The 20,171-nt window shown below is 38.8% G+C and overlaps 1 protein-coding gene across 1 annotated transcript in view; it reads right to left on the minus strand.

The window, feature by feature from the left end:
• Window positions 1–3,280: 3,280 nt before the first annotated feature.
• STAT4 (signal transducer and activator of transcription 4) overlaps window positions 3,281–20,171 on the minus strand; it is a 39,202-nt gene continuing 22,311 nt past the window's right edge. The window contains exons 9-23 of the mRNA XM_010563951.1: window positions 19,313–19,405; window positions 18,399–18,458; window positions 16,956–16,973; window positions 16,783–16,876; window positions 15,902–15,946; window positions 12,467–12,550; window positions 12,102–12,200; window positions 10,750–10,885; window positions 9,552–9,604; window positions 8,661–8,755; window positions 8,081–8,217; window positions 7,481–7,672; window positions 6,135–6,201; window positions 5,504–5,612; window positions 3,281–3,364 (exon numbers count right to left, since the gene is read on the minus strand). Coding sequence (XP_010562253.1) covers window positions 3,338–3,364; window positions 5,504–5,612; window positions 6,135–6,201; window positions 7,481–7,672; window positions 8,081–8,217; window positions 8,661–8,755; window positions 9,552–9,604; window positions 10,750–10,885; window positions 12,102–12,200; window positions 12,467–12,550; window positions 15,902–15,946; window positions 16,783–16,876; window positions 16,956–16,973; window positions 18,399–18,458; window positions 19,313–19,405 — 1,309 coding nt within the window. The 3' untranslated portion in view covers window positions 3,281–3,337. The remainder of the gene's footprint in view (window positions 3,365–5,503; window positions 5,613–6,134; window positions 6,202–7,480; window positions 7,673–8,080; window positions 8,218–8,660; window positions 8,756–9,551; window positions 9,605–10,749; window positions 10,886–12,101; window positions 12,201–12,466; window positions 12,551–15,901; window positions 15,947–16,782; window positions 16,877–16,955; window positions 16,974–18,398; window positions 18,459–19,312; window positions 19,406–20,171) is intronic.

Here is a 20,171-nt window from a genome sequence, read left to right on the forward strand (position 1 = left end):
GGGCCCCGGGCGGTGGCTGGCCCCCGGGCCCGGGCCCCTGGCCCCTGGCGTGGCGGTGCCAACCGCCCGGCCCGGCCCGGCTTTCCCTACCTAGGCAGCAGCGGCTTGTTTTCCTCATCGTCGCGATATATTGGGGTTGAAAGCGCAGGAGGTTAAAAGTAGTCCTGAACTGTAAGCAGTAGGAAGCGACCTGCTTCTCACCTTTGCAGTAAGAAAATCTTCCGGTTTTCAACACCTCTTGGTGAAATACTGGGTTGGTGTAGTAATGGGCTGGCCCTGGAAAACAATAGCTGGCGCGTAGAAGTCTGCAAGGGTGGCCAGTCTCAACCGGCTGCGTTGCATGGGTGGAAGAAAGGCGTGCAAGTGCAATAAAGGATTGTACAAACACAGTTGCGATTGTTAGTTTATGAACTGTAACATGGATTTCCACGCAAGTTGCGGAAACTAAGAATGCTTATGCAGGCGGCTGAGTGTTTTAATAGTTCCCAGCTTTTTGTCAGTTGAGAATTCTTATCTTTTGATAAAAAGGTTTCCTTCACGGTATCTTTCTTGCATCAGTCTTACTCTCTAGGATGCCGTTACTGCTACTTAGACACGCATCGTCTTGTTTGATCTTGTCTCATGTTATGAAGTGTCAACAAAGACCAGAAGAATGACAGTCCAGGCTTTGGTGCAAGTCTCCAGGAGACTTGGATCCTTTTTGGTATCCTTTGTATCCCCCTCTCTCCTCCGATGGAGGAAACAATTCTTAGTCCATGGAAGAAATAAGTAAATAGAAGGTCTGTTTGGTAAACATTGTGGTATGAAATGCTACTAAGTAGAGATAAATGTGGCTATAGATAAAAGCTATAATAGAAGGTAACTGACAGTTTTTACATTTGTTTAATTCGAATCATTACAGTGATGTGGCAAGACACAGAACACAGAACAATTATGCGATTTTTTTTCCCCCCCGTTATTTTCTACTTTGCTGCTGCAAAACACAGTGAAAGCACAAGCAGGGTTAGTAAAAGTACTTAAAAGCAGATGTTTTGTTTCTTCTGGCAGTACCTGAGGCAACCCTTTCAGCGTGCTTTTCCGCACCCCACCCCCCGTCATTTTTCTAGAGAACCCTGTTCTTACTCAGTGGCATAAGGATAAAATTCTCACTTTTTTAATGGAAGGAGGCTTGGGCTGTATACGTTTAACTTCTAGAAAATGACTAATGACTCCAACGTTCCTCTAAAGCGGGAACTGATTTGAAGTAATATGCCTTTCACGTAAATGTTAAATCTACCCCACTGCAAAATCTGTTTTAAAACAGAAGCAGAAACTGTCATGCCAAAACCTGATCCACAGTGCTATTCAGTAACATGAAATATAGTGTTCAAGTCAAGACTTGAGAGTTTTGAAGAGTTGCTTTGTACAGAGAGCAGGGAGGAAGGACAGAGAAGTTTGATTCACATGCCATGCGTGGACCTTTTTTACAGTACTTCTCATGAAGCTTAGGTGGTCAAAAGCATAGGGTACCCTCCATTTTGTTTGTATTAATATTGTGAGAACAGGTTAGAATGAAAAGGCATGCAATAGCTGATGTGAGGTGAAGTTACATTTGCTGCTTTAGAAATCTGTTACTGCTTGTAGTTCAGACTTGAGATCAACAAAATGATGGCAAGACTCTATTTTTGTTGTATCTTGAAAAAATTCCACAGAAGTCCAGGTATCCAACTTTAAGCCAAAATCTGCTTTTATTCATACTGGTCATATAAATTACAGACGTTTCCAAACTATATACACAATTGCTGTTATTTTTCTGGCAAAATATTTATACATGATGCTTTCTGAGAGGAAATGACTTCCTATCTGCAGCTTGCTTTGAATCACTCAGATCAATGAAGAGAGACATGGTTGTTCATTTAAAACCTGCTCCCATGTATCAGAGAAATATCTCATTACTCTGTTTCCATTCGCTTGCTTTCAACTAACGTCAATAATATGGGTGAGTGGAGTGAGTAAAAAAGGAGAAATGAAAGTAAAATCCAGGTCTTACTGATTCAAGGAGGTTATGTTTTCATCCCAGATATCTAATTTGTACCTACTCAAGAAGAGTGTAAGGTGCAAATGCTCGAGTGTTCGTATGTATTTTAAGAACTTTGCATGCTTTAACCATGTATTCTGCAGACAACAATTAAATCTTGAATGAGCCTGCATATATGAAATACAGTGGTCTTGAATTGCCTCTTTATTTTATTAACTGAGTTTTTAGAGATAATACCAGGGAAAAAAAAACAACAAACCCGAACAATCCAAACACAGCACTAAACAGTGACTGAAAGGAAAAAAAAAGGTAGTTTACCACTTATATATAAAAACTAGTTACTCTGCTTATTAAATGAGTCTCTGACAGGCATGTAGTATTCTGTCATGTAGCATGAATTGCCCAGTGGTCAGCAGATGCTGCAGCTCCTCAGTAACTTTTTAAAAACTCTGCTTCCCAGTCCATATTTACCAGGTAGTATCCAAACTCTGTCAAATCAGGATTTTTTCTTTGTAGACTTTCTGATAGTACTTGCTGTAGTATCTGAATGCTTCATGCACAAATAGATTTACTTCTGCAGCTATTTTGTGAGAGGGGTAAGTTTTACTAACCCTCTCTTTCAGTGGCAAAATGGAGGCAGCCTTTTTCACACCACAAGTGTTGTGTCTGTTTCCTTTCTGGAACTCCCTTCTCTTCCCATCCTTGCCTGCCTGCCTGCCTTCCACAACTTCTGCTGTGGTGGCAGATAAAAATCTATGCTGAAGGTGGTTCATCTTTGGGAAAAAAGCAAACCCTGGACACCTATGGGACATTCAAGCTCAGGGGGATGAGAATCTTTGCTTTAAAATAGAAGCTAAATCAATGGTATACAAGGTGATGATTAAACAGAAACTATTTAACATAATAAATCCTAACTTCCCCCAAAACATTAACTTCTTCAGTTATCCTTATATGCTGTTTTCAGAAGCAAAACATTTTGTTCTTATACTCTCATATTTACAGCAATTCTGTGGATGTTAATTCCGCAAGTAAAATTTATACCTGCTGGACCCCACTGAAGTCAAACGACTTCCATGCCAGAAAGGATCTGGCCTTTTATCAGTGAGGACAGCAATTCTGACTTGCAGGAAGCTATTTGTAATCACTAGGGAGAAGATTCCTGGTTTACATGGTATTGATAACAGAAAGAGGCCCAAGAATAACATCATAACGGTTTCCAGGAAATGCTGATATACAAAGATGACCAAAAAAAAAAAAAATTACTGCATCTTTAACCCATCCAGTGTTCACGTGATTACTAATTTTTCCAGTATGTGAACTTCAGTCAGTTGAGTAAGGAGAGCTCAGCTAGAAGAAAAGAAGGAAAAGATTAGTCTCATGGGAGTTACTGCTGTTCATTCAAAAACAATTGCAGATGAAACCTTCTTTGGCTCAAGGTAACTGCTCTGTCATTTTGACAATGTAATACAAACTGGTAAGGATCTCAGGATCCTGTTCTAATTCTTTACAAAATATAGGAATGGTCATTAGAAAACACTGTGTGGGAAATAGTTGCAATAAAAATGATACATATTTTTATATGAACTTTTGTGGTTCTTGGAGCCTATGGATATGTATAGCAGGGTTCTTACTGGAGTCTTGTTTTCCTGATGGGTAGGGGAATCGGGGGGGGGGGGGGATAAAAGGGAATTCAGCAAGACTGCAGAAAGTATATCTTGCTAAGACTGAGTTACTGAGTTGTAGGGTATTTTGTCCTGCTGCAGATTTCACTCTAGTTCTCTGCATCTTACACTTTTTTTTTTTTATTGGCATCTCATGGAGAAAAAGTATTGCTTTAATAATTGCAGATTGTGTGCTTACTCTACTTAGACAGCTCTTCACCAGGGTCGATTGTTGTGTGAATTTGGGATGATGGAGAAAAAACCTCCCTATTTTCCTCATTTCCATTTAGCAAAGTAAATAGAATGGAAAAAGGAAGGAAGGAAGAAATTTTTTAGAAATCTTTCAAAACTATTCCACCCCCCCCCCAATTTCTATCAGAACTTGAAAACGTTTCTAGTAAGAGCCTCCAGAAATTCACCTAGCATCTAGCAGCATTGAACCACTTATCTAGTACCCTTAAAAACTGCAACATGATTGTATTTGATTGTCCCAATTCATCACCTAACACATTCTTTTTGTGCGGTTATGACCCCAAAAGATGGTAATGGTCACAGCTCATTTGGAAGCTCTGGACAGAACTGGTTTGAGAATTACTGTGCATGCTAAAAGAAACCAAAAATGTTTGGAGCCTGATGATAAACAAAAGTGAAGCCAATTATTCTTTTCACTGCTGAAACTTTAGGAAATACAACACAAATGCAGTTTAGAAGGTCAGAGCTGTTTTCATATGTACAAACCAAACAACAAATGAGTGGGAACAGGTCTCAAACTGGGTGTGGTAGGTTTTAACGCAGAATTTTCATTCAGGCTAGTATTTCAGTTTTAGCTGAAGAACTAGTTTGTCATGAGCGTTATCAGAGAAAAAGGTGAAGAAGCAAAAAAAGATACTTTGCTCTTGAATAGATCTTCAGCTTGGTGTATATTAAAAACTCCTCTATTTGTATATAAAGTTTAACTGTGCTTCCAATCATCGACAGTCAGGATTCTGGTTTAGTTTTGTTCTGTTTGTGGGTGAGGAGGAGTGTTTACAGAAAGGCATTTGAAGGGGAGTTGACAGGCTTTTAAATACATAACCATTTTAAGATCATAAATCATTGAACATACAGAAAACTAAGAGCTAGTATTAAGAAAGGAGGTTTTCTTTTAAAGCTGTTAAAGCCAAACCACTGTAGCGTTTCCTGATAGAAGTCTGCTGGAGAAATCCCCAGTGGGTATACATCAGTGCTCCAAGTACTCTAAGCCATGAGGATTTGGAACACAATTTCTAGTCAATAAGTAAAAAAGGAAAATATTTTTAATAGGACATTGGTACAGTATTTTCCCAACCTTTCTGTATACTTAGTGAATATTAATTTTATTTAGTTGACTTTTAATTTCTCACTTTGGCATCCCATGTAGAAACTTGCAGCACGGCAAAGTTGTGCAAGTTTGCTGAATTGGAAATTTTTATGTTCCTTGTGCAGCTTCCCTGAGCAAGTTGAGTCCTTTGTGCTATCTACAGAATTAGTGTAATTGTTATGTATTTGTCAATATAAAGGCTTTGTGCAAGAACTATGGGATCTTTGAATAATGACATTCATGGTTCATTGGCCAGTGTGTCAGACAATTTCATATAACACAGTGCTTCCAAGTATGCTTGCAGCATCCTGTCCCATTTCGAATAGGAAACGTCTGTACCATCGTTTCTGAATGTAATACAGCAAATGATGAAAGAGCTCTAATTTTTTCATAATTGTACAAGCAGCCTTTTTATAACCAGCATCCGAGTTGTACATGTCCTGTTTGCTTAGTATTAACTTATGAATGGAAAAGTTTGCAACATACAGCAGTTTCAATCACTGTGGGACTCAGGTGTTCTCTCAGCACAGCATAAACGCTTGGAGACATTGGAAGAAGATCTGACGGAGAATGTGGATCTGTAGAATCATTTAAGCTTAAAAAAAAAAAACAAAACAAAAACCACAAAAATAATCTTAAAAGCAACCTAAATCCCTCTAACTTGATGCGCAGCAGTGGAGTATGGTGAATGCTTATTAAGTTAGTTAAGCCTGTACTCGGGCTTCCTGGTGGCCCTGTAAGCACATGCCAACAACCTGGTAGACATTTAAAAATGTAGGAGATGGGACCAAGGGAAGAGAGGATAAACCTGACTCTGTAATGTCAGCTGCTGGAGAGAAAAAGGAGGCAGTGAAAGATCAGAGTAGATCAGAGTACTGGAAAGTCTGCATTCAATTTTTACAAATGTTTTGCCACATGGATGCGAAAAGCACTGTAGAAGTGAAGTTCTTTACTTCCTTTTCTTGTCCTTAGCAGTCCTTGGCCAAATAAAAACACGTGATGTGTTGCTATCCCAAACTATTTGAATGGGGGAAGGGAGGCAGGGAAAACTTTGAAACAGTATATAAACTTAATAAAAATACCATTTGAAGTGTAATACATCTGTAAGGATACTTACATTTTGGAGACTGGGATAAATACAGAAGGAACATAACCTTTGCCTCCTCCATCTGAGGGCTTTGAGACTAAAAATAAATATTAGAGAAATTAAATATTGCCTAGTAATTTTATTATTTATTTGAAATTGTTTATCTGCTTTAAGTGCTGCAGACCGTAATATATTAAAAAAGACATGTCCCTGTTTATGCTTAAATAGGCAGCCACAAAAATGAGGGGAATTCCTGAGATTAGTCTTTGAGTTCAGGTCTTGGTCACATAATGGACTGTGCTCCCTTGATATGAATCGCCATCCCAGAATATAATACAGCAACTGATGAAAAAGAGCTCATTGGGGCTTCAGTAGCAAATATACTATAACTCTACAAGCTTGGAACTTTTAAGCCTCTAGATTTCAGTTCTGCAAATGCTTGCATGGAGCTCTATTTCTACAGATACAGCTTCAGCAACGTCTTTTGCATGAAATTAAGCATATACAGAAATTTTTAGAGGACTGGAGCATTAGGCAAAGTCCACTAAATTAAAAGGAAAAGGCAAAACATTTGTAGCCTCCAGATATTTTTTAGTAGTGTAGGAATTTGAATTCAAATGGAATTGTAACCTTTTATACTTAAAGTCCAGAAGAATGTGTATTATCTATTTAAAAAAACTCAAGGCTTTGAGGGCTTTTTTGAGAGAGAGCAAGTTTGATCTAAAAATGTAACTTGCACACGAAAGAACATGGGCCTGAATGTATTTGGAGCCATTCTTGTCTAGCCTTTTCATATTTTCTAGTGCAGTTGCCAGGGGTTTTCAGGAACGTCTGCCATAATAATTTTGTAATTGCGCAGTATGTTGGCAAAAGGCAGTGCAGATAAGCGACCTTTGTTACAGGGTTCCACCGAATGAAATGAAATAAAGGAGATCTTCCAAGCCGTTTGGAAAACACAGAATTTCCTTGAAATTAAAGAGACAGCATGCTACAGCATAACACAGTTATGAAGCCAATAAACAGGAAGACTTTTCAGTTTCATCTCCTTTGAACATCTGAGTCACTGAATTTTGTTATCCGTCAGTCAGGAAAAAAAAAATATCTTATTTTTTGACTCTTTCTACCCTAAGATCTATTTCTTAGCTTCTTTTAAATATTGTTGTCATCACCTCTAACGTAACCTCTAAGACCAGGGACGTATTTACAAAATGAAGCTGTCTAAATGATAGACATGCGTTAAAACAGTTCTCTTGAAGTTGCCGATTAAGGGAGGCATCTTAATCTGTTCTCTTCCTCCTCTTCCCCCCATTCCTCAAATTGCCTCTTGACTTTGCAGCTGCTTTGCAGAAAGGGTAAATAGAGAAATGGAGCCCAACCTTCATTTGGCTGACAGCTGTAGTGTTTGCCAAAAGCCTTATCTTTGGGAATGTCTGGATACAGATACTTCAGAGGGTTTTCAGGAACGTTGTCTGCCATAATAACTTTGTAATCACGCAGTATGTCGGCAAAAGGCAATGCAGATAAGCGACCTTTGTTATAGGGCTCCACTGAATGAAATGTTACGTCTCCTGTAAAAATACAAAGGCACCATAACCACTGATAACTGGTAGATCAGCATCTGCAGCTGGAACATATTTTTGCCTTTCTTTTGCACTTTACACTGGCGTGGGTTTTACCTGTTCATACCAAAGTAAGTATCTTTCAAGATATACTTTCTGCACATGTGGAAACAAATTTAAAGCCTGCAGTAAGCAGGTACACCTCCTAATAACTTGTATGTTAATATAAAGAACTGAGAGGTAGACTTTCAGAGTTTTGACTTATGTTTCAGTAAATATGGTACTTGTATCTTGCCCAAAACCATACTAAGTCATAGTACATGAGTTTTACTTTCTAACCAAAGAAACCGTGGCTCCTGTATTACAGGTGTATTGCAGAGTTTGAGGTTTATGTTATTTTTTTTAAATTATACTTACCATTTTCTAACTGATCCACCCACGTAAAGGTAATTCCACCCAGATTGCTTTCACTAAACCTTAATAAGAATGTTCCTGGTGTCTTGTCTTTGAGCAAAATTCGTTCCTTCTCTTTGCTTACAAATCCCATTACGTACCTGAAGTGTAACAGGAGATCATAGGTTTACTTTTGGAAAAAAATACAGACTTCAATCTGTGCAATGTATCTGGCCAAACTTTATATAGGTGTTCAAAGGCTAGTTACAAAAGCTTTATGAGGTCTTGAAATGATGACAAAAGCTTCATGTGATTTACATGTGGAGTATGGCATTAAGCTCAAAGTACTATGAAGCATGATGAAATTTATCACAGTACTTGACTGTACACCGACAAAACTGATAAATAGATCTAAACCTGCATTTCTGAGAGATTCAGTGGTGTTGCCTTTTGGCAAAATTTTCCAAAAGTTATAAATGGGAAGAGGGAGACAGAAGTATTAAACTCTTTGCAAATTCTCTTCTGCATAGCTAAAACTGAGATTAGTAAAGAAAAAAGACAAAGCAGAGAGAGATCAATATGCAGCAGTTTCCTTGTTGCTCACCCGTCAATCCAAAGAGGAAGAATGTGTTTTTTAATTAAGTCCAGGATGGCTTCAAGCCAAACCCAAAATGTAAAAGACTTTCCAGGCAAATGTTCCTAGTGGTTAAAAAAACAACAACAACAAAACACAAACAAAAAGAACACACACAAGAAGAGAATTGTGAGAGTGTTGTTACCCAACATCCACATGACATGGCTATCTCAGTTTCTTAAGAATAATCTAGTTTGTTCAAGCGAGAATGACAAATCTGAACTGCTGTTTTGAGTAACATCTCTCTCTCAGCCTGACGTAAAACCAATTGATTTTTAAGATATGCATTGGAAGTGCCTCATTTTTCAAGAAAAAAAAAATCACATTTGTTGCTTTTTCCTGGTTATTAAATTACATTTTGAGAGAAATGATGACGAGAAAGTTGCACTTCCTTCCAAGGTTCTATATTTGTTTAAATAATGTAGTTAATATGAACAAAATGGGTTTACCCTTTTTTCTCAGTAACTTGTCTGTTCCTCATCAAAGTTACTAAATATATCAACCAACTTGAAATAATTTAGGTCACAACTAAGCATATGAAAAAAATGACTTTATGCTTTATGAAAAATGTATGTTTTGATAGCACAATCTATTGATCATTTACAGAAATATATAGGGCACGCTATAATGACAGTTTCTGATATCTGTAGCAATGTAACTAAGGAGATATCTTAGCCGAAGCTTTAAGCTTCTGGAAATATTATTCTCCTAGTTAAATTTTTACAATGAATGTGATTGTGCTGGGCTACAAGTCCCACATATGGCAAGTGGGATTCTTATCTGTAGCATCAGAGAGACAGAGTTAGGCACGCATGTGGGCGAAAGAGAAAGAAGAATCTAGTTTTACTTTTGGAACTGTACCTTGCAGAACTTTGCCCAGGATAGTTGATAATCATTGTAACTGACTTGTTGTCCTGAGGGCAAAAAAAAAACCAACCGGTGAGTCTATTTTTCTGAAGTTTTGAAATAGCTATAGCTTGATATCTGTATAGTTGGTGGGGGGTGGGGAGGGGTGGGGGGGAGAAGAACAGTACGTGCAGACTTGGAGAGGGATTGAGAGGGCCATGCTAAGGGGCTGTAGATCAGTTTCTCTGTATCCTTTTGAAGCAGCTGATAATGGTAGTTTTGGGAATATTTGCCTAAAGTAGTCTGGGATTTTGTTTCTACAACAAACACTATGTGCTCAGTTTCAGTTTTTAGCCCGAGTGTTACTTCTCTTGGCTTTCACTCTATCTTGAGCTTCTGTATTTTAAGACAATTTATTTTTTCTTTCTTACCGTTCTTGCTGATTTACATGGCACCTCTCAACTCCACTACCTCCACTCAGCAAGAAATCTCCAAGAAACCATCAGAAAAAGTGACTGTTACACAGGGAAACCAGTCTTCGCTTCCCAGCTTTGAAAGCAATAAAAGCACAGATTCCCCCCAGTCTTTGACAAATGCTTCTGTTCTTGTCCGACAGTAGAGGTATTGTTACACCCTCAGCTTGGAATTTCTTACAGCTCACAATATATTTTATAATTGTTTCTTCTCCAGAAACACATAAAGCTTCCTCTTCTTCTGCCAGGTTTCCCTAAGGCCTCTCCCTTCTGGGGGACAGTCAAATGAAAGTGTTCAATAGTTCATCTTGCTGAAGTTGCAGGGCCTCTTTGCTATGCTGTCACCAGTGGAGGATGGGTCCCAGAACTAAACAGACCCACAAGGATGGGTACGTAAAATGAAACAAAACCCAGACCAAACCAAACCCCATAAGCAAGCAGAACGACTTCCTTTTGATTTCAGATGTATGAGATAATTACGTGCTAAGGAAACAAAATAACATCACAGTTCAGTGTGACTCTGATGCCCTCTTTCTTCAGTTTAGCAGCCTGAAGTTCAGAAGTTGAATCACTTTGTGGTAAGAATAAGCTGACGCGTGCTTTTCTTTAAAGAAAAAAAAATGTCATTGTGGCATTTTTGAAGTCAGCTCTGGAAGTGGAGGTCACGCTTAAAGTCATTACCTTAACTACCAAATATAAGAGCCCCAAACCAAATAAAATCTCTGTTTCTATACACGTACCCATAAGCTTCTCTGCCAGCATGTTGAGTTGCTCAGAATTGAGTCCACGACCAACATATGATGAAAACTGCCAGCTCAGTACTTCTAAGAGCTGACTTAAAGTGGCAGCAGGTGGATTGTTGAAGAAAGACAAATTCTGCAACAAAATTAGTGCTTTGTTTAGACAGTTAGCAACCATGAAATACACTGCAGGCTGTAAAAGAAGGCTGCAGGTACTTAAACAGGATCTGGAGGTGTTAAAAATGAGGTGGAGGGATATACTGGGGCAAATATGTGCTGGCCTTCCCACCTGCAGCCACCCAGCAAGGTGTGCTCAGGTGCCTGAGCAGAGTTGTAGGGGGAGAGTCCTAGAGACAGCGGGAGTCTGTGTGTGCATCTTGGATGATAAAATACCTGGCTATGCTTCTGGTATTATCGTATGTTAAGACAGTGAAAATATGCTTAAATCCCATCCAATAAATGCAGATATTCTCACTGTACCTTAATGTGTTTGGTGCACGGAAATCTTAAACTGTTACATACTCATACAGAGATACGTTGTTGAATTGTTTGGCTCGTCTTAGTTTTTCGTTTGGTTTCTGGACTGTACATGTAATGCACATACTGAAGACTGTGCGAAGAGTGATAATGAAGTCCAGGCTGCTGGTAAGCTGGCCTGCCATCATTCTTAGGCGCACTCCATGGTAAACTATCTTACCCTTTCTCTCCTCTGAACATCTGTGTGACTGCCACTAATCCCCGACTGAAAGCCTGAGAGCTATTGACAGTACTATTCTACAGTCTGCAAATACAGTAACAGTGACTGAATCTAAAACACGTGCTGAGCCAGCTGGAGCCTGAGAAAGAACGATTCTGCTTTTGCTCATGGTTAGAGCCACTAGAAGGTGCTACTTGACAGTTACAATCTTCTCCATAGAAAGCACTCGCTCTTATAAAATGCATGAGGAAAAGCAGCTTAAGTACATTACAGATCCACCTATACACCTACTTTGACAGTTTTGAATTGTACTAGTGGAATTATTTTGTACCATTTACAGTTTTGGTCAACTGCATCCAAAAAAGGCATTCAAACTAGAATGGCTGTGGAGAAGGGCTATCACCTTTCCTTTGTTTAAGAACTACTACTTTAGCCTACAAAAAGGAAGGCTACGTGTGCATATGGTTTTATATCTGGGCAGGGAACAAAAGATAAAGCGAACGACATTAAAGTATGATGTTGATAACAGTGTATGTGAAGAAAATAAGGCCAGTTTAAGAGGGAAACACAGTCTTTTTATAATGAATGTATTTGGCAACCAAATAATAGAAATGTGAAAATGCAGAAAGTCAGTACTTGCATACTGAAGACCTACCTGAGGATCGTTGGTTGACAGATTGTACCAAATAATAGAAGCCCACGCGTTGGGTAGTTGGCTGACATTGGAAATCATCACCACAGGCAAAGAGCTGGTCTGGTGGAAAGAACAAATGCAGAATGTAAATGCTGCCGAGGAAAGTGGTAGTGCTGTGTTATGCTTTGGGTTTTTTAGCCCCCTTTTCCCTCCCGAAGCATATGCTTCTGTCCAGAAGTTCTAGAAAGCTTGCATCTGCTTATGGTTCCTGCTGAAGATAGAATCTAGGATAGACAGACCTGTGGTCTGGCCCAACATGGTTGTTCTGTAAGCTGCTGGAAAATGCCTTTTATTCTTGCCCCAGAAAATCTGGCCAGAATACTCACTTCCAAGTTTATAGTCAGTCCATACAGGCAGACCTGTGTTTCAAAGCTGATGGAGTGCAGTTCCTCCGTCACCATGTGAGAGCCCTGAGGGAGTAAGTAGGTTATAATACTGTAAATGCACAGTTGGCATTTAACACTGTTTTAGTGATCTGACTGCTGAGATTACACCACTTGGAAAGAAAACGCATAATCAAATATATAAGTAGAACAGAAAAAGAAGGAAGTGAAGGAAATAATTTGTTTATTAAACTCTGACATTAAATTAGTCTAGAAGTCTGGTAGTTTTTTCTGATTAATCTAAAAAAAAACCCTTTGACATTGTTAAAGCAATACTTTTAAACTTTTAACTTTTTCTAAAATGGTGCTTTTAAACACAGATTTGCACACAAAAAGTTAACAGATCATTTTTTGTGTCTGATGAAGATTGTCTCCAACTTTCCTTTTCCTTAAAGTTTCTTTACTGATTGACAATTCCAATTTAAACAGATGTTAAACTTCAAGGAGAAACAAACTAGAAACAAAACAAAAAGCTACAGCTTTAATGACAAAGTAGGCCCTCATCTGGGAACACAGGTTTGTTTTAAGTATACTTAGATGTTACTAATTGAAGGAGTAGAGGCCTAAATCATTAATCCCAAGTAAATCTGGTATTAAAAAACCAAGCTTTTCTTGGATGGAAAAAAAAAAGAAAATCTGTTTGTCATAGTTGATTAAAGTTTGTAGTACGAGTGTTTTGTTTTGATTACAAACAAGCATAGCTCTGTAAAGATCCAAATCTCTGCCCCTTGGGAAATAGATCTTTCGAAATACATTTCCATCCGCAGAAGTCAAAGTATAAAAATCTGGGTTTCCTTTTCCTGTTTTCTTGTTGTTGTTGTTTTTCCCCTCCCCATCACATATTTGTTTTGTCAGACTTTTTAAAAAAGAAACAAAATCAAAAATCCCAAATCAAAATGCTTCCATTTACTGAAATGCTCTGCTTTTAGTCAATGTAAAATAAAACTATTCCTTGGGAAAGTGCCTTGTGGCCTTATCTTTCCCATGGAGCACCTCCTCCAGGACATGTACAGGCCACTGCAACAAAAGATAGTGTATAAATGAGGGATTGAGACCACAGGAGATCCTCAGGCATCTGAATAAGTCTGCCTTGCAAAGGGGAAATCCACCTTAGAGCTGAAGGCTTTTACATGAAATACTGATCCATCAAATGAGCTCAAATGTTTTAATACAGATAGAATCAATCCAGTTCAACCCATATTGCTAACACAAAGTTGAGAAAGGTTGGTGAAACTCCCCTTCCTGCCCCCCGTTATGATTTTGCAAAAACTTAAATTTTTCTCATGGAAAAATCATCTAGGCAAAAAGTCATATCTACATCAAAGGACAAATCTCAAATACAGAGTGCTTCCGCTTTTTGGGGGGGGCGGGCGGAGCAAGCCATACTTAACAACTATACTCTCAGCTTACTAAACATCCTGTAACAAACGAAGTTTTTGAATTATTATGGTTGCTGTTAATAAAAAAACCAACAACCTAGTTCATGCTAATAATGACTTCACAGACTGTGATTTGACCAAGGAGGAAGTCAGTTAGCAGTTAACCATGTCACAGCTCAGCTGTCCTAATTCTCCACAGCCCTACGTTTTATGTAGGTATAAAGGCACAATGTGTGAAAGTGGGAGTAAAATGCTACCAAAAGTAGAGCACCAACATTTTTACACCTACATTTTCGCATTTGCTTGTCTTGATGCAAATGACTTTGTAAGTGGCAAAGTAATGGGGAGGCAAGTCTTGAGTTTCAGTCTTGCTAATCAGGTTGCAGCTTACTCTGTTCAGAGACACCGTGTGAAGCGTGCACAAGTATCTTCTGCTTTAGGTTTTTGATTAAAATTCTCCATGCTGATCACACCTTTACTTTGTACTTAAAGACTACGTGTAACTTGTGTTTGTGTAACTACATCTATTTGGGCTGTGATATGAGTGATTTTATTATTTTAATTTTTTTTTTTTTTTTTTTTAAACTTGCCAATACAACTTTACCCTCAGCGCTTCTACTGTGCTAAAACGTTGCACTCGTGTGGAGACCCCTTAAGCCAGTACAGGCTATTTCACTTCCTAGGTAAGTAGGTGGCATTCATAGAAGCATCTTGCGATGTCAGTTACCTTGGGAGACACTAATTGTTCTGGTAGCTTTGGCAGAGGCTGTATCACTGGCTGCAAGCTTCTGACTCTTGCTTCAGTCAGAGATCTGTCTGTAGATTTTTGCTGTTAAATAGCAGTGCTAAATTTACGGCGCCGGTCCATGGCCACCCTAGAGTTTGCGTGTACTGGTGCCTTTCTCCTCCCTGCCTACCGCCTCCAGTTGCTGGACAAGGACATGCTGCCTTCTCCCCTGCAGGGACAGTTCTCCTTTCCCCTCCCGCCGGCGATGCAGAAGGTGAACCAATGAAGGCCGTAACGTTCTTGCCTGTGATTCGGATTGTGTCTGTAAAACTCCGGGCGCTCGGGGGAATCACGGTTCGTAGGAAGCCAGAGCGGAGAAGAAGGATGTAGGGCAGAGCTGTGCAGGCAGTGAGGAAGGGGAAGGGGCGAGGAGCCGGGCAGGGGAAGAAGGACGGGGCGGTGGTCTGGATGCGGGGGGTGCTGGAGGGTAACTCAGGACTGGAAGGAGCGCTCCACCACACAGGGGAGCGCTGGGGCACGGCGTTCTGCGTGTGGATTAGCGCCGGGGTTAATACTTCTGCCTTCTGCTCTCCGCAAAGCAAGAGTGTACGGATTTTAAGCTCCTCTGGTGGGAAGCAAGCACTTGCAATGCCTTTTCGCCTTCTGTGCCGGGGGGTATGTGCGTGTCTCTGAAATCTGGGTACTGCGAAGCACCTGCTGGTTTGTTAGGGCTAACGTGTGATAGTACGGTGTCACCACAAGAGGGGAACCTACGACCGGATTCGGATGAGTATTGGTAAGCTAAGCACGCTTTTGGTCCTGGTTGAGGCGAGCAAACTTCTTTGATGCAAATATAATTATACCCTTACTTCAGCTGTAAACTTGGCCAACGGAATATGTAATTAAAGAACCGTTCCTATAGGAAAAGCTGTCTCAACAAAAAACTCAAAAAGCTTTTTTTTTTTTTCAAAATGTAAATGACCAAAAAGGCTGCCTTAAAGAGGAACGCTTATGTTCAGATTATTACTTCCTACCTTCCGTTGTAACTTTTTAACTATATAAATTTAAGGCATGTAATTAAAATTTCTGTGACTAGTTCTAAAAAGTTCTCATTATACTTACACCATCGTATGATAATTGGGTCCTATACTTATTCTAAGGATAATATATATTTCAAAATCTAACATGTCATTGCTCTTTGATTTAAATAAAATCCAATCTGAAATACTTGTGAGAGTAATCAAAAATAACATGTAAAATAAATGCACAAACCTCATTTCCTTTGCTTCCAGCACTTGATTTCATCTCTTTGGGTTGCTGTATAAAGGAAAACAATATTTATATGCCAAAGAAGCTACAGACAGAAGTACATATAAAGAATATAATTTGTAACCATGATGTTCTTAACATAATGAGGTTTTATTTACAATATACAAATATGCTGTAATGAAGGCTCTGACACTATGCCTTGAAAAGTCTATTCAGTGAATAGTATTTTGATATTTTTAAAGAATTTTTTAAGAAATTAAGTTAATGTAACAAAGTGTTAATTAGGGTGCTTGTGAAGCGTATAATACAAAAAAGCACTAAAGACCCTCCATCTCCTTTTGCAAAACTACACTGATGTACTGCATCTGTGGTTAAGCCAAAAAAAAAATACCATAGGTGAGGAAGTCTAGTCAGAAAGCGTGACTCACTGGGATATTAGAGAAGTTACAGAAGCAGTACTATAGTCTCTCAGAAGACAGTTATTGCAGGCATTAATTTCAACTAGATCTAAAGCATTCAATTATATATTTCCCCTAGACAATGCTGGTGTAGTTTGGTTTTGGGGTTTTTGTTTTGTTTGTTTGTTTGGGTTTTTATTAACAAAACTCAGTTTCTGAGAAGCTATGTAATTCAGCATGATTTGTCTTTTCCTTTTTCTGGTATTAATTAGGATTTGCTTTGTCATTTCTGTGAAAATACATAGTCTTATGGAATGGATAAAGTATAGAATGGGATAAAGAGGTTCTAGGAGTAAACTGTCTGTATAAGGAAAAGCAAAATGAGTGTAGACTTGACAGTAATACAGTTCTCCCTGCATAGTTTTTAAAGAATCTTTTATTTTTTTACCAGAGGTACGTGACTGGAAAAAAAGCAGTCAAACTTACCAAATGTCGAAATTCTACCGACAGGCTTCCATTTGCGGATTCATCCATGTTCATTGCTTTCACATGTGTTCCACACAGAACGAATCTACGATTACTATGGAAGACGTTACACTTACGTACTCAAATAATATGGTATTGGATAATTTAAGAAATATGATATTTTATTTTCTTACCTTACAGTTGAAACATTCCTAAAGTAGAAGAGAGGCAGGGGGGAGGAAACAGATTGTGCATCAGTAAATGTGTAAGACATAACTTGTACTGAGAAACATACCCTGAGTTGGTAGATTTTGCCTTGTCAAAGTTAATTCGTATTACCAATACAACTGCAATTTTTAAACTAAAGAACTGAAATTTATACTGTCCAGTTAGACTTTTGCACCTGGCCAGATACAAGTAGTATATTTTATCTAGCTTTTTTCCCCACCATTGGAATGATATGTGGGTATTCAAAGCTGCAGTGCTCTCTAATTTCCTGCGTGCCAGTGTTCTGGGACAATACAAGCCTGTGTAGATAGCTCATAGTGTACTGGGAGAACATGTGCACAGCAGCAAATTGGACGGTACACAGCTTTTGAGAGAAACAGTCCTGGCTTCTCGCCTGCTCCTTCCTCACTGGCTGTTTTCCTTCCTTTTGGGTCAACATCTATGTCTGCGTGGTCAAGGTGTTTTTTAGGGGCCTGCAGAAGCACAACAGCCAGAAGAAGGGAGGGTAGCTGGTACCTGTGGCTGGGGATTGTGGGCGGTGAGGACTCGGATCACCTTTGCTGATTTTGAAATCATACCTTGACAGCAAGTCTTCTGCCCCATGTTTTATCCTGCTAGGGTGCCCTGACCGATCTGTAACCAACCTTGCTCTACAGTACTGGGTATTGCTCAAAATAATACACCTTGCTGAGAGAAGATGCATTAACTCAAATAGAAATAAATACTCCAGGCAGCATTAACACTGTCTTCACAAACCTAGTATAGACAGGGTCTGAGATGCTTTTTGCTCAGGAAATTATAATCAACAAAAGAAGCTGGGGATCCTGTTCATTTGGGACTGCTGTAAGAATTAATGGGAACACAAAGGAGAAGCTAACACCTTAGAAAGGAGGAGTTTATGTAGCAGTCTTAATTTCAGGCAGGGGTAAAACTCTGTAAGCTGCCATAGTTACTAATTACAGCACTAGCTTTTCAAGCACAAGCTTCATGTACTACCCCGAGCAGCTGCATTGAAGGTACTGGGCCTATTAATGCAAGCAGAGATAAGTGGTATTTCAAAGCTGACTATCCCATAAATGCAATACAGTTTGATTTAAAGTTTTCGTGTGATGCTACCATTTCAGACTGATTAATTTTATCTAAGTCTTGAAACAAATCTTAAATGGACTTCTTGCTTCCAATTTGAAAACATCAATTGGACATAGCAGCTTTTTTTAAAAAAGAGACAAAGAAATCTTCCACATTAAAAAAAGAAAATAATTTCCCTGATGTTTTAACTGTTTTGGTTTGGGGTTTATTTTTTTTTCTTTTCCTTTTTAGAGCAACCTCTAAATAAGATAGGGTAACAATTGAAAAACCTGTTGTCTCTGTAGGGAGAGAGAGAATATCTTCACTTTAAAGTTTCTTACTTGTCAATAGTTGCTTTCACTCTGATCTGGTAGTTCAGCTCTGGCAATTTAATTAGCAACCTTCAAAACAGAAAATGTAAAAGTTAGTATTAACAGAATAAATTTCTCACCAGAAAATATTGAAGACCAGTAGCTCCACACTAAAGTATCTGAAATTATTATAATCTGAAAACAGATTAGGCATCTAGGATTATATCACAATTTACAAGGTTGTATACTCAGAAAGAGGAGCTGGGCTGTTCCAGTGACAGGTGTTCTACCTTCCCTGTAACTATGTGGAAAAGTTAGTATACGTGTGAGGGAATGGCTAGAGAGACAACAAAGAAGTAATAATTAAGAGATAGATTTGTATAATCTGTGACTGCACCGTAGATGTATGTGTACTTTCCTTGAGGTACCCTTTCCACAGCCCCTAACCCTCCATGCATTCTTTTTGCTGTGAGGTGGAAATGAGATGAGAGTTCCTCTCCAATCTTTGCTCTTTTCACAAAGTCAGGCAAGGAGCTAGTGGGAGAGAAATAACTTGTCACTGATTCACCAGAGCTGCCCCCCCCAAGTGCAGTTTCTGTTTCCTACATGCAAAAGTGGCTCTGAGTATTCTGATGTTGGCTTGTATGATGTGGATCATTATTTACTCAGTTTGCAAAGCCATTAAAACAAGAATTCAGTGCATACAGAACTCTGAAGGTGCTGAATTTTGGCCACAATCTGCCTTTCTTCCTCACACTGATTTACTCTTTTATTGCCACTTCCTAAGAGTGACAGATTCTGTGGCCTTTATATGCCCATTCCAGAGAATCAACCTGGAGTCAAAAGGATCTCTAACATAACTTGATCTGCTTTGCTTTATAGATTCTCCTAAGATAAAATGCAGTACGCAGTGAAGGAGTTTATATCATATTTCCTTTCCTTACCTTAATTTAACAGTGAACTGTATTAATGTTTTAAGAACCATTGGCCTCTGGGGATGTGTTGGCATGCAGGGCTGCCTTTCAACCACGAATGAACTGTGTGAAAAGAAGTGAAACAAATACATTGTTAGGAATATGCATACACAAACAGCCGTATTAGGGGAAAAAAAGTGCTGGTATCTCTTAGAGACTTATTTCTCTACAGATGCTTAAGTGGGAGGTATGTATTCCAACTCTCGGTTCTCAAAATGATCCAGTGGTCTAACTTACAGTTGAATTGTTCTCATAAGAAACAGATATTTGGAATACATTAAAAATCAAAACAAAACAAATTCCGTAGTCCTACAATACGATGCTGATAAAAGTCTGGAAGACTGAGACTTTTATCAGAACCATAAAACAGAGTATGAAAATACACTGAGCCTGGCTCCAATGAAATTAAACAATTATTTTATCTTTTTTCATTTTTTATAAAAAAACAATTGACCATGTTTTGCTTTCAGATAGTCACCTGTGGTATATCTCTAGTATAACCAGTATAAAAACAAAGAGGAATGATGATAATATTTTATCTATTAATAGAAGCATGAATGGTGGTGGAAGAATGTCTTGGTGGGAAGAGAAAAGACAAGAAACAAATTAGCACCTGCCACTTTACTTAAAAACCAAAACCAAACCACAACTTTTCTCAGCAGTATGTACATTATTCCTACTGAAATAAGTGGATTTTGTGTGTTCACTTAAGAGTCAGAACTCGATCACAAACCCTTAACTGCTACACAGGAGAAGCTGCCTGGCACCTTCATTTTCTAGGAGTTTTGATGACAGCTCTACGTACTTTTTATATTGGAAACTCAGTCTT

The sequence above is a fragment of the Haliaeetus leucocephalus genome, unplaced genomic scaffold (assembly GCF_000737465.1).
Source record: "Haliaeetus leucocephalus isolate CR32 unplaced genomic scaffold, Haliaeetus_leucocephalus-4.0 Scaffold1, whole genome shotgun sequence".
NCBI classification, from domain to species: Eukaryota; Metazoa; Chordata; class Aves; order Accipitriformes; family Accipitridae; genus Haliaeetus; species Haliaeetus leucocephalus.